Genomic DNA, 13,090 nt, shown 5'->3' with positions numbered 1-13,090 from the left:
TACCGTCAAAATCTGTTTAACTTGAGATTCAACGGTTTTTGAAAACTATTGAGGCCTTCAATGATTTTCGAATTTAACGGTTTTCGAAAACCGTCAAGACCTTTAACGGATTTCAAAATCCATCTAATCTCAGGCTTCCTTCACCATTTTCAAACTAATATACATTATATATATATATATATATATATATAAAGTGCATCCATGAAGAAATTGATAACAACCTCCTTATGCTAGGTTGGGTCAAAGCTAGAAGAAGTGCATGAAGGGGTGTTTCCTTAGAGGATTGGTGCAAATATTTGGTGGGGATAAGATCCAAGGTCACATAATTAAGGTTGGACAAGGTGAAATGCTCACGATTTTGGAGTATATGGTGATGGTGTGGTAATGTATGATGACTCAAAGAGAGGTGAGGTCAATATAAGGAGGAAGGTGACTAGAGGGACCTCTAGGGTTGCTCTAGTATTGATCTAGGAAGTGTATGACTTAAAATTGGCAGCATAACATTACATTAATCCAAGATGATTTACAAGGGTGGAGACACCTTTATATATAAGCCAAAGGTGTCTCCTTCTAACCCTAAAAACATCTTTTGTAAACCTAAAAGAAAACCTAGCCACTATACATGGTGTTGGCTGAGAATTTCACACCAATAGGAGGGAGTCATGTTTCATAAATCCTCTCCAATGGTGGAGGGACATATAACCACTACCAAAAAGAAATCTTCTCCACTCCTAGGGTGTCATGTGACCATTTCTAAAAGCAAATCTTCTCTAATGGAAGCATGACACATGACACACACTTTCACTTGGTTTGGATGTCTAACTTAAGGAAAACCCTACACTAATTAAGCCTTAATACAAGCCTATACTATATGGTCGAATGTCCTTAAATCCTGTATTACTCCTTCATCTTCCATGATGGCCTAAGTGAAGCAAAGCTCTATTTCTCCTTATAAAGATGGTTCTTCTTATATGAGCTTGACCATACTTCTAGTGATAGGATCTTTGGCTATGAGTTTTCCATAAAAAATGTAAACAAAAACCAACCTGCAGAGACAATGAAGAAGAAGAAGTGCGCGAAGAAGAATAAAAGGATGCACGAGAAAAAGTCTACGGTGAAGAAGAATAACAAAGAGGGTGTAGAGGACCGACGACTAGGGTTTTAGTTCTTCATGGTGGGTGAGTGAATGAATTTATTAGGTGAGTGAATGAATTTATTAGGTGAGTGAAAAGGTTAAAAAATTTACCTAGGTTAAATTTTTTTTACCAAGGCCACTTGTGACATTTTTTAAAAATTTAGAGGTGCAAGAAGAAACTTGTAGGGAGAAGCACTCTTCCAATACCTGAGTATTAGGTCAAACATAAGCCAATAAAGGAAATGACACACGTTGCTGAAGATTCTTTTGCTCCAAACAAAATACAAGGAACACAAGGACCAAAAATAAAAGCCCAAACAAAATTGCTAAATACACAAAAAAAAAAAATACTAAGTCTATACAAATCTTCTACTCTTATTTATATATTTAAAAACAAGAACATAAAATGGTCTGGCCATTGGCCCAAGCTATAGAGAGAGGAAATAAGACCTAAGTATGCTGACATATAAGACCTAAGTATGCTCAAGAGAGAGGAAATAAATCATTTTACCAAATTTCCACAATTTTAGGTATTTTTCCTTTTCTCTTTGTTTTCATTTTATCTTTTCATATTTTTTTAGTGTTTTTCCATCGTGTTTTCTACTTTTGATTAATCAAAAATTAAATTTTTAAGGATGCATTCATGAAATCAAGAAAAAACAAACCGAATTGACTTTTAAACCAATCATTTTTCGTTCCAAGTTTATTTTTATCTTCTTTAATTTCAACTATGGTCTTTGTGATATCAATTTATCTGAAACTAGAATTCAAATTTGGAATCAATTGAATCTTGATTTAATATTTGAATATGAATCAGATTAAATAGTATTAAGATTTAAATTATATAGACCAGTTTAGTTGATTAATTGTATTAGTTAATTTTTCAAACTTGAATATGAATATTTAGAGAACTGTGATTTTCATATTGTTTGATAATCGAATCTATGGTAGATCCATTTTCCTTTTTCTATAATTTTTGCATTTGATCTCTAAATTTCTTTTCCAATTTTTGTTTTATGTTTTTCAATCCCTAAACCCTCAAATTAATTTGTATTGGAACAATACTAAAGATTGAATATAATTTGACTAGTATCCTTTGATAATCAATCTAGGTTGTGCTTTATATTATAAAATTTAGAGCTTGGGTACCTTTGATTTCTTTTGGCAATGAATATTAAAGAACCAAGATAAGTGTATTAAAGATTCAACACTTGAAAAAGCTCTCCAAGATAAGAACCCATTAGAAAGAGTTTTATGCTCTCAAAACGCTCAAATTTTTCACAAATATAATTTCATTTAAATTTAAGTGTCCTTTGTACAAAGGGGGCCCTTATTTATAGGATAGGAGTTTGAACACCACTTTACAAAAAAGAAAACAAAAAAGAATTTTGTCTTTCTCTTGGATGCTCCCTTTGGAGATTGACTTATGGAGAAAGTTACAATCTACAACCTACACATGATGATGAGATAGTAAGAGGCAAGCATGCGTTTAACTATCTTAACCATGAGTTAGTTAATCACAAGTGTGCCATTCTATTTCCTTTAAGCTCTAATGTTTTTCCCTTGTATTTCTCTATTAGTCTTTTGTAGTGTCATTCTTCTTTGTTTACCATATTCCATTATGCTAATTATGTTCCTGATGTTCTCATCACTAATTGAGTTTCGAGCTTGTTTTGTTTTATGCATTTTTTCTAAAGTTAGTCCAATCTCCCAACGATTTGTGTTTTACTTAACAAATAGGTTATTACTTTAGTAAGTCTTCTTTGGAGAAGATTCATCAAGCATGTATACTTTCTTTAAACATATTGATAGTTAATTATATATGTTATTTACAAATCTTACTCATTCACTAGATGAATCATTCTTTGTTGAATGGTTCTAGTATTTTCTTGTTCTCTTCACTTAGATGTTGTGTTAACTTGACGAAATCTTATTTGTTAAGTAAAGTAATGACATCTTTTCAATTCCTTACCCAATTTCATATCTAAATCCGCCTATAATAAAGAGACAAAATCAAAGTCAGTAAAAATATAACAATTAAATTCTTTTTATGATTAAGTCCTTTTAACTTTTTTTTTTATCAAAACCAATCAAATATGAACAATTAAGCATAAAAAAAAACCATAGTAAACAAGGTAAAATACAATCATAAAAGTGTATATAAAATATGTTGATGAACTATGAATACCTAACAAATTTAGAGAAGTGATAATGAGACACCTATTATCTTTAACTTGAGCCTCCCCCTACTTTGTTAAAAGCCAATTAAAGGACGATTTCAAAGTTGTGTACAACACGATTTAAAAGCCAATGAAGGAGCATGTGAATAATGGACAAGTTAGGGTTAACCTCATATAGGCACGTTACATCATTACAGCACGCAACATTGGTGTTAACTTTTGTTAACTGATGACATAATAATACCAATTCTTTCTGCCTAGCAATAGGGGAGATGACCAAGTCTTTCTCAAGTGAATCCAATGAATGTTTAGTATTACTTGTATCTCTCATTTTAAGCAAAATCAAATGTTCATGTAGAACATAGTATAAAATCTTCAATAATACTTTATCTGAGAGAGTTTTTTCTTCAATGACTGCAATAGATAATGACACTGGTGCAGTGAACAATTTTTATAATAAGCTTGGGTCAACTATGTAAAATCCAATTATAATAAGCTTGTGCCAACTAAAATCCATCAACCCAATTATAATAAGCTTGCACAAATAAATATTTATCATCAGATATGACAGATATTCATCAATCATAACCATCAAACTATGTAAAATAAATAAATACTTTTCCAACATGGAAAAAAGGAAGAAGAAAAATAAATACTATGTAGATATCTATCTTCTAAGATCCAACAATTATCTCATCAAATTCAAGAAATAAAATTCAAAAAAAAAAAAAAGAACAACCACAATTGTTCGGCTTGGTGAGTATTGATTGTCCTATTGAAAGATAGGAAGGTCACTCCGGGTCAGTTGATAGTGACTTGTGGTGACTTGTGCAGGAACAAGGTTACTTAAGGAAGCCTCTTCTCCAGTCTCGTTTGACATTTTCAAAAAATAACTATGCCTGAAAAATTACATCATTACAACTGCTAAGAACTCAAAATTGTAAAATTAAAAAGCCAAAAACAACTTATATCTACCATCGAGTATCAGCTGTCAATTCAGGATGGAAAGCAGTCCCTAGTATGTTCCCTTGTCTCACAGCAACAATAACCTTACTTTCTTCCTCAGCATTCTCCTGTCATGTCCAAAACAACATGTAACCAGGTGTACTCAATAGGGGAAAAAGACCAAGACATTAATAATAAGAAAGTTGATTAATTTCCCGAGCCAATTGGAAGGCATTGTTAGCATTAAACTTCTTTAAGGAAAATAAGAGCTTTTAGTTTATAGTATGAAAGATTGTTTGAGATTAGCAGAAATAACAATCTTGTCAAGCAAGGAGTTAGTGATTGTGTCAATGTTCAATAAAATCATATTGTTAGACCATTTCTTTTTCAAATGCTTAGAGGTTTTGAAACCATAACATTACAAGATTGCTTCCGATATATCACCTGCATCAAGTATAAAGGCCTCTTAAGCAAACAAGTTAAACGGTAGTATGGTGGTCAAAATCAAATAGCCAGAGCAAAACTTCAGCAGTTATTGTATCACACCAGTTGGCAGAGAAAAATTTCTATTTCATGATAGTTACACTTCAACCTCAAAATTAAATATTATAGTCATCTTACGAATGTTGCAAATGTCACTCAGCTAGCAGTTTATGATGACAATTTTTTTTAATGATAAAATATGGATCAGCAATAACATACAATGCTGAAAGGCACTGATGGATCTGCTATACATGTTACTATAGTACTAAATCTAATGATAAGGTATATGAGTAGTTCATTCAGGATAGGAAAATGAAACCAACATATTGGTTTGGAAATTAAGTATCTGATAAGGAACACTGTTATGAGCAGTTTTCGCTAAAGGAGACTGTTCCAATGAGAATAAGCATACAAATAGGTAAATGCAAAGAAGTCAGGATCGTTGGAAGTCCCACGTCGACTAGAGATAAGGCCAATTTTAAGTATATAAGTGAGTGTAAACCTCACCTTCCACGCCAGTTTTGTAGGGTTGAGTTAGGCTTAAAGTCCATTTCTTAAAATGATTAGAGCTATGGTTAGAGCCTATCCTAACGATATTTGTTGTTTGTTGAACATACTATTCCACCCGCTATCGAGCCGTTATCCGACCACCCATTAATGTTTAGTCTCACGCTCGAAATGTATATACTTCGGCGTGAGGGGAATATGTTGGAAGTCCTACATCAACTAGAGATGAGGCAAATTTCAAGTATATAAATGAGTGCAAACCTCACCTTCCAAACCGGTTTTTTGGAGTTAAGTTAGGCTTAAAATCCACTTCTTAAAAAGGATCATCTAATAATAGTGTTCCAAATTCAAAAGAATTGAACATTTATATACCTATCACTTCTATCTATCAATGATTTCCTTTCATTTATCTACTCCTTTCTTCTTTTAGTTTACCCTTCAAAATCTTGGATTTGCTCACATGAGAGTTTAATCCCAAACTAAGCCACTGAACGAAAAGGAACTTAGAAACAACATGGTACAGGTTTGAATATGTGCCAGAGTCAAACCTCCCAAGCTTAAAATTCAACCATCCTCAAAATACCAGTTTCATAAACAGAATTATACACCTTATATCCCGCCAATAACATCACCAACAGAAGTCCTAAATATAAATTATCAACAATGTCTATTTGATCTTTACTAACTCTTGCATTTCTTTTGCCACTCTATTCATTATATACATGACCCTTTTAAATTCTAATGGATCTGGAATGAAAAACAACTAACAACCAAAAAGGATTGACAAATGCTCAATAACTAACCTTTTTGTCTTCGGTAGAAGTGTCAGAACTTAATAATTTATCAGAAGATACGGGATAATCAGCCAACACTTGAACTTCTGGCCCTGCTTCAAGAATTGCCGGTGCACGAATAAAAACTCCACGAAATGTTTCAGGACCACCTTCCTGGGAGGCAAGCTGTGGCACTGAAAGCTCTGCCTCAAAGCTTTGAATCTAAACAAACTTGTATGTTAATTTCATTTAGTTTTATGCATCACATAGCCATATTACATGGATCTTTAAAAATTATAATGGTAAAATTGCTAAATGTTTTAAAACAACAGAAGCTGTTTTTGGAAAACAAACTATTCCAAAAGTTCTGAACATTTGCAATAATTTAGATTTTGACACTTCAAGTTAATAAGAAACTTGACTCAAGAAGGAAATAGGAACAGGGAAGGAAGAGAGTTGTAACGCTTCACTAAGATATGTATTAGTGCCCTTATGGTTTAATCACTGACAATGACAATAGAGAACCGAAGAGTTCTCTATTGGCACCATTAAGAAAAATCACATGTTCAATGTTATGCCATTTAAAGAATAACCCTATCCTTTTACTCCCACACACAAAAAGAGTGCTAAGTTGAAATTATCACGTCCAGCAATTGATATACGTTTTGTTTCATTGATATAATATATCTTAAAATGAATTGTTCTTGCATTACCTGGCTTCCAAAGAAATTTCTATGCACTGTACAATCAAGTCCCCCGACCAAATCTTGTCCACCACTCTTCTGTCCTGAAATTATGTTTGTCATTAGAATACTTTAAACAACTACCTATTTTTCATGTGAGAACAATAAATTAAAATTTAAGATACCTGGTCTTGTCTAAAATTCAACACAAGGGAAGAAAGGAGAAGACAGAAACTACACACCTATAGCTTTGTTTGCCAAGAATATAAGCCCTGCACAGGTTCCCCAAACAGGCTTTCCCATTTTTACAAACTCTCTCAAAGCAGGAAACTAAAAAAATAAAAACATCCAACATAAATCACCAACACCAGAATCACCACTTGCTTCCAAGAGCATAAAGTTTAAACAGTAGAGGGTATAAAGATCAGCACTATCTAAAATTCAGTCTTTCATAGTCACAAAAACATAAAATCTGGTTCTCTTTACATCATTCATCTTTGTCTATCACCTTTACCCATACCAAAGTTACAAAACTCTCAATAACCTTAAACACAGTACCAAATTCACTCACGTGTCAGATACTAGATTCTCTTTTATAGCATGTCTTGCAATAATAATTAAAAATACATTAACCACTGTTAGGTTCCTAATTTGGGAACCTAATCAAGAACTCTTCTCACACAAGCAACAGAGAAACGCAGAAGAGAAAAAGAATAGTATCGTATCTTATTCACAAAGAATTGAATATGCATCAATGATACAAGAGGCTTAACCCTCCTCCACAGGACTTATCCTGTTAACCAACTAACTGTCAAAACATAATATCCCCTCTGCCAACTAACCAACTCCTATTTATACTAACACCTCCTCAGCTCCCTTAACTGACTAACCCCTCTAACTCGCCCTCCTATTTCTCCTCTCATATACAATCCACCCCTGTTTACCCTTAGGTCTATCAACCACATACCTACATGAACCGTGTTCATGTAACCGTACTAAATACCTGATAGCATGGACTCATGAAAACTATATAAAACAAAATTAAAAGGCAGAACGGAATACAATTCAAAAATCCTTAATTATGTTGCAGTTTATCATCATCAAAAAGTTTTTATCACAGTTTTACAACATTAGGAATTCTTCTAAGACGCCAGCATAAGATCCTAAAACATAACTTTTATGCACTTGTAAGGACTGAAAATTATAGTTTTCTAAAGGATATTGATTCATGAATCGGTGAATTATATTTTGAATTGTGAATTGTAATTTTGTATCAGAATTCTCTTTTAAAAATTTAAGCCCACATGACTTTTTTATTTTTTTTTGGTAATAAGTAAAAAGGTAAAAGTATCATAATCGAGTGAATCTTATCGATGATTCCAAATTACATAGATTCATTATCATAACATAAGATACAAATTCATTTAAGGTTCATCTTGTGATACGAAAGAGTAGGTAGCCAAAATGTATCGAATGCAAGATTCGAATAACTCTTTTGTCGTGTAGAGAGTAAAAGATGACCACAAGTATAGGACCAAATGAACAGTTAGACCACCACATTACAACAGAAACATAAAAAATTTCCCATATAAATTCCATTTAAAACAAGAACAGATACAGAGAAATACATAAAAAATTGCTATAGTTGTCCCCATTATTAGTTTTCATCCCTATACAAGAAAACCAAGTTTTAGCTATAGTTACAAAAACAGTTTTCTTGGAAGTTTTACATCCCCACCAAAACGTTTTTAAACAGTTCTACATTAATACAAATTCTTCTATGACATGCACATCAGAGACCAAACTTAATTTTGTCCCATAAGAACTAAAGTCACAGTTTTTTGTGGTATAGAGACTAAAATTTACCTAAACCAAAGGCAAGAGTAGGAGCAAGCGAATAATTTAACCTAACAATTAAAAAGCGTTTAGAAAGAGACCAAGTTATGATACTCAGCGAGCTTAGCCATGGTGGTGCTTTCTCCACCGGGGATGATGAGGGATGAAACGGTGTGAAGCTGCTCCGGTTTTCGAATCTCCACACCTTTCACCCCTAACCTTCTAAGAGCTGCAACCACAAGAGAATGAAGATGAGACCAAAACTTTGAATAAATGGAAAATGAAAAATGAAAAGAAAGATGAACGTGCCAGCTATGTGCTCGTTGAATGATCCTTGTAGCGCGAGAACGCCAACGACGGCCATGTGCGGAGAGTGGAGAAACAAAGGTAGCAACGCTCGGAGGTAGTCGAAAAGGTATTTAGATTCTTAGATTATAACGTTTTGTAGAAACATGTTTTGTTTTGTTTTGGTTTTGGTTTTGGTTTTAGTCCTGTCGTTTGGGGGTTAATGCACTGTGTTCACTACTTTCCCTGGCAACTTGTTCAGCTATGGCCCAATCTTAGGTTTAGTTAGCGCCGTGAAACTAAGCATCGTTGGAGCCTCTTTATCCTTTCTTTTCAAGAATAAATAAATAAAAAATGAGGGAATGTGGAAATTCTAAAATTTGTATTGGCAATAGCAAAATAACATAAAAATAAGGAAAATATGGGTTGAATATCTTTTACTTTTTCCTTATGGTAAATTTTGGTTCTAGTTTGTTGAAAGAAAAAAGGTCTTTGTTCTTGTGATTTTTTTTTTTAAATAATCGTAGTGGTATAATTTGTATTTAAATATGATATTTGTATATAATCATTAACTATAAAAAAATTTTAACAAGAAAAAAATTTCAGGTGATTTATATTTTAAAGTTGTCCATATTATATTTTTCAAACGCAATTTATTATGTACTAGTAAAAAACATTTAAAAAAAATTGCCGAAGTATAAAGGAAAAAGTTTAATCATTTCGGAGGTTTTTATTTGTGCAGATTCGTGTTAATTAGGTCCTCGTATTTTCAAAGAGCTCAATTGGGTCCCTTTTTATGTAAAATTGAGTCAATTATGACCTTGCCGTTAATTGTTGTGAACAGTGTTAAATTTGTTATATGGTGGCATGGTGAGCTAGCATTTAATAACCACGTGGCACGGTAAGAGGTCATTACATGGATTTATTTTAAGTAAGAATGGAAAACAATTTGGATTTCATTAAATCCCTCAATCTGAAGCTCAAAATCCCTAATTGAAAATGGTGTTTTAAGTGATCGAGCTTGTAGTTGTGCGACGTGGGTGGGTGTGGTGGTGATCGAGTTTGTACTTTTTCTTCTTTGAAGAGGATGTCCAAGGAGCACTCTTGCTGTTTGTCGACATGCAATGTTTGGCAAAAGGAAAACCCTATTGTTTGTTCACCGATTTGCCACTGTGGACAAAGATCTGTGGTGACAACTGCCAAAACTATGAAGAATCGAGGCAAGCAATTTTGGGGATGCTCCAAGTATAAGGTATGTTAGTTTCAACCTAATTAATTTGTGGTACTGTTTCTGAGAACATGACATTGTCGTTGATTGTTGTCTTTACATAATAGTGGTGAAGACACTGGTTGCAACTTCTTCAAATGGTGCACTGATGTTCGGTTTGACGAAAGGGATAGCTACGTGAAGAGCGAAGGAAAGAAAGAAACTTTGGTGAACAGTGAAGAAATGGAGACTACTAGGAAAATGATAGTTAATTTACAGAAATTTGTGTTCATTGTTCAAAAGTGGATGAAGGTGTTGATATTGTTGGTTTCTGTTTTATGTGTAATAGAGATAATTTTAGTTTCAATGTTGATGAGAATGGGATGATTTGTTGTAACTTTGTTGTAGGTTTGTTTTGTTTTAATCAAATGAAGACTTGTTTCCTAAGTGAAAAACTCAGCATTATGTATTTATGACTAAGTAATTGAGTTGTGCTTATGGAATCTGATATCTGTTTATGGCTAAGAATGGGATGATTGAAATTTCACTTTAATAAATTAGTTACATAATTAATGGAGTAATGCAATTTGAATACATTCAACCCTAACTTTAATCTGATATGTTGTAATGGTAATGTTGTCTGATGTTGATGAAGACCAAACCAAACTTTAATCTAACAATGAACCAAATATCTACTATTGTCACAATGAACCAAAGGCAGTGAGGATGAGGCTAATTATATATTAATTTGGAGGCAAGTAAGTCAGAAAAGAATATATAAAAATGGAAACATATAGAAATGACCATTTGGAGGAAATCCTTGGCTATTCATTAAGTTCAAAACAAGAAGAAAATGCTATAGAGGCAAGTATTCATTAACACAATGGTCAAATTGATCCTTTTACATTTGGCATTCCAATATCAAACATTTGGAATTCATACATTCCGAAAGCAAAGATAACATTCCATAAACATTAATAAAGTGCTGAAATTGTTCAGATGAGTAAAAGGTTACAAAAATATTTGACAGACATTACAATTTTCCAATTTTGTCACAGAAACATTACAATTGTTCAAAGCAGTGAGATAAACATTACAATTCCCCTCCTATGCTTGACCCTCATTTAATGATGGCATGATCGATTCATTTGCTAGGTTACTTTGTTGTGTTTAGTCAGGGTTCACAACACGTTATTAGGTTGATTTCTGGCAAGAAGTTCTAGAATCCAATATTTAGTTAACTAGGACTCCTTATTAAGTCTAGTCTTGATTTTAGGACAAATGACCTCAGACAATGATTCACTTTTTGTTCTGTTTGTTGTCCATCTCTTCATCAAGTAAAGTTGGATCTCCTCCAACATGCTTATGATTGGCTTAGACCTTGTATGCACCATAACACTGTTGAATGCCTCTGACATGTTATTTACCAATGTATCACATTTAGATGTGACGGGAAACCTTGATCGTGACCGATATCTACATTGCAACAGGTTATGAAATATTAGTATCAAAGTCTACCACTATTACAAGTATGAATTGCATCATACTATGGATGGCAACGGGTCGGGTCGGGCACGGATAGTGCCTATCCGTAACCCGACCCGCCAGATAAAACTGTCCCCGTTTAGAAAATACTCGAAAGTATTTTAAAACCTGCGGGGTATTTTAAAACCTGTGGGTACCCGCAAAAAAAAATATTTTATACATTTTTAAAATAAAATTTAAATAAAATTACAATATATATATATATATATATAATATAAATTAAATTAAACATAAATTAAAATTTAATTTTAATTAAATTTAACCTAATAAAATATAATTTTATTTGATTTTTAATTAAATTTAATTAAAAATTTTATAAATTAATTTTTTTTATTATTTTTGCTGGTAATGGGTATCTGCGGGTTGGGTAGTATACTACCTGTACCCGACCCGTTTACAAGCGAGTATTAAAATACCTGCGGGTAGTAAATATCTGCGGATAGTAACTACCCGCTACGGATACCCGTGCCCGCGGATTTTTTTGTCACCCCTACATCAGACACAACATATAATGAAAAACAAACTTGTGAGAAATTTTGATCAAGTATTTAAAAGCCTCATTTGTTGACCTCTTTTATTTTTCTCATTTCAGTTTCCCATGTTTGTGGATGGGTTGTTGTAGCTACCTTCCACATCAACCGCTTTAGCACCCATACATTTGACCCTAATTCTCTTATCATTTTTAAGATATCTTATATTTCTACCATTTTCTACTGCATACATTTTTATGGCATCCAAAAAATCTTGCTTGTCAGCAAAATAAGTGCCTAAATCCCACTTGTAATCCACAATTGTTTTAGGCATACAAAATGTTACAAACTTTCCATAACTCTCTTCTTCATCATCTTGTCCATCACTTTCTGCTCCACTAACTAACTATTCGGATTCCCAACCATCATCAGACAGACCTCTATCATTTATGCGATGATCAAGATCACTATTGGACATCTGAGTCCATGATGGTCCACCATATTGCACATCAACTTCAATATCACCAAAGCAATTTCCAACTCCATGTCCTACCTCATCTTTTATATCATAGTCAATTAGGTCTTCCGTACAGTCATAATTAACATCAAGATTGCCATCAACATTGACATCCTCACAACTAGTATTCCAACTACGAACATCAACACCATCTCCTTCACACTCACCCACATCATACTCTGTTTCAATTTCACCTTGAACAACATCATCACCCTCACATCTTTCTTCTGAAACAGGAACACTTTCTTCACTGTCACCCTCCTCACCATGGCCATGGACTTTACCTCTCTCAACTTGCACATCATTCACCTCACCTATTATTTCAGTCTGTTGTTTGTAAGACCCATGAAAAATATTTATAATAGTAAATTTTAGCATTTCATTAGTAATAATAATTTTAATGGATAGAAAATATAATTAAATAGAAAATTATGGTAGAAAAATTAAAATTTTTGATATAAAATTATAGTAATTCTAGAAGGAGAGTTTCAAATTTTTGATAACTTATTTAGGATTTTTTTTAA

At 33.0% G+C, this 13,090-nt stretch overlaps 1 protein-coding gene across 1 annotated transcript; it reads right to left on the bottom strand.

Moving 5' to 3' along the window:
* Window positions 1-3,846: 3,846 nt before the first annotated feature.
* On the bottom strand, window positions 3,847-9,070 carry LOC108346268 (probable pyridoxal 5'-phosphate synthase subunit PDX2). Its single transcript, XM_017585299.2, has 7 exons — window positions 8,852-9,070; window positions 8,644-8,771; window positions 6,949-7,036; window positions 6,737-6,810; window positions 6,054-6,245; window positions 4,291-4,388; window positions 3,847-4,214 (listed from the first exon to the last, which is right to left on the bottom strand). Exons 1-7 carry the CDS (start codon window positions 8,904-8,906, stop codon window positions 4,088-4,090), a joined length of 762 nt encoding a protein of 253 aa, XP_017440788.1. The 5' UTR covers window positions 8,907-9,070; the 3' UTR covers window positions 3,847-4,087.
* Between the last annotated feature and the right edge of the window lie 4,020 nt (window positions 9,071-13,090).

Source organism: Vigna angularis, chromosome 9 (genome assembly GCF_016808095.1).
Source record: "Vigna angularis cultivar LongXiaoDou No.4 chromosome 9, ASM1680809v1, whole genome shotgun sequence".
Taxonomy (NCBI): Eukaryota; Viridiplantae; Streptophyta; class Magnoliopsida; order Fabales; family Fabaceae; genus Vigna; species Vigna angularis.
This window is presented reverse-complemented; position numbering and strand designations above follow the sequence as displayed.

Bases quoted from the DNA above. Each gene is read 5' to 3' on its own strand.
- LOC108346268 (XM_017585299.2), bottom strand. From the start codon at position 8,906: ATGGCCGTCGTTGGCGTTCTCGCGCTACAAGGATCATTCAACGAGCAC. The intron at 7,037-8,643 runs GTCTCTTTCTAA...TTATTTTTTTAG, and splicing joins TCGCTGAGTATCATAACTTG to TTTCCTGCTTTGAGAGAGTT. The intron at 6,246-6,736 runs GTAATGCAAGAA...AAGTTTGTTTAG, and splicing joins GAAATTTCTTTGGAAGCCAG to ATTCAAAGCTTTGAGGCAGA.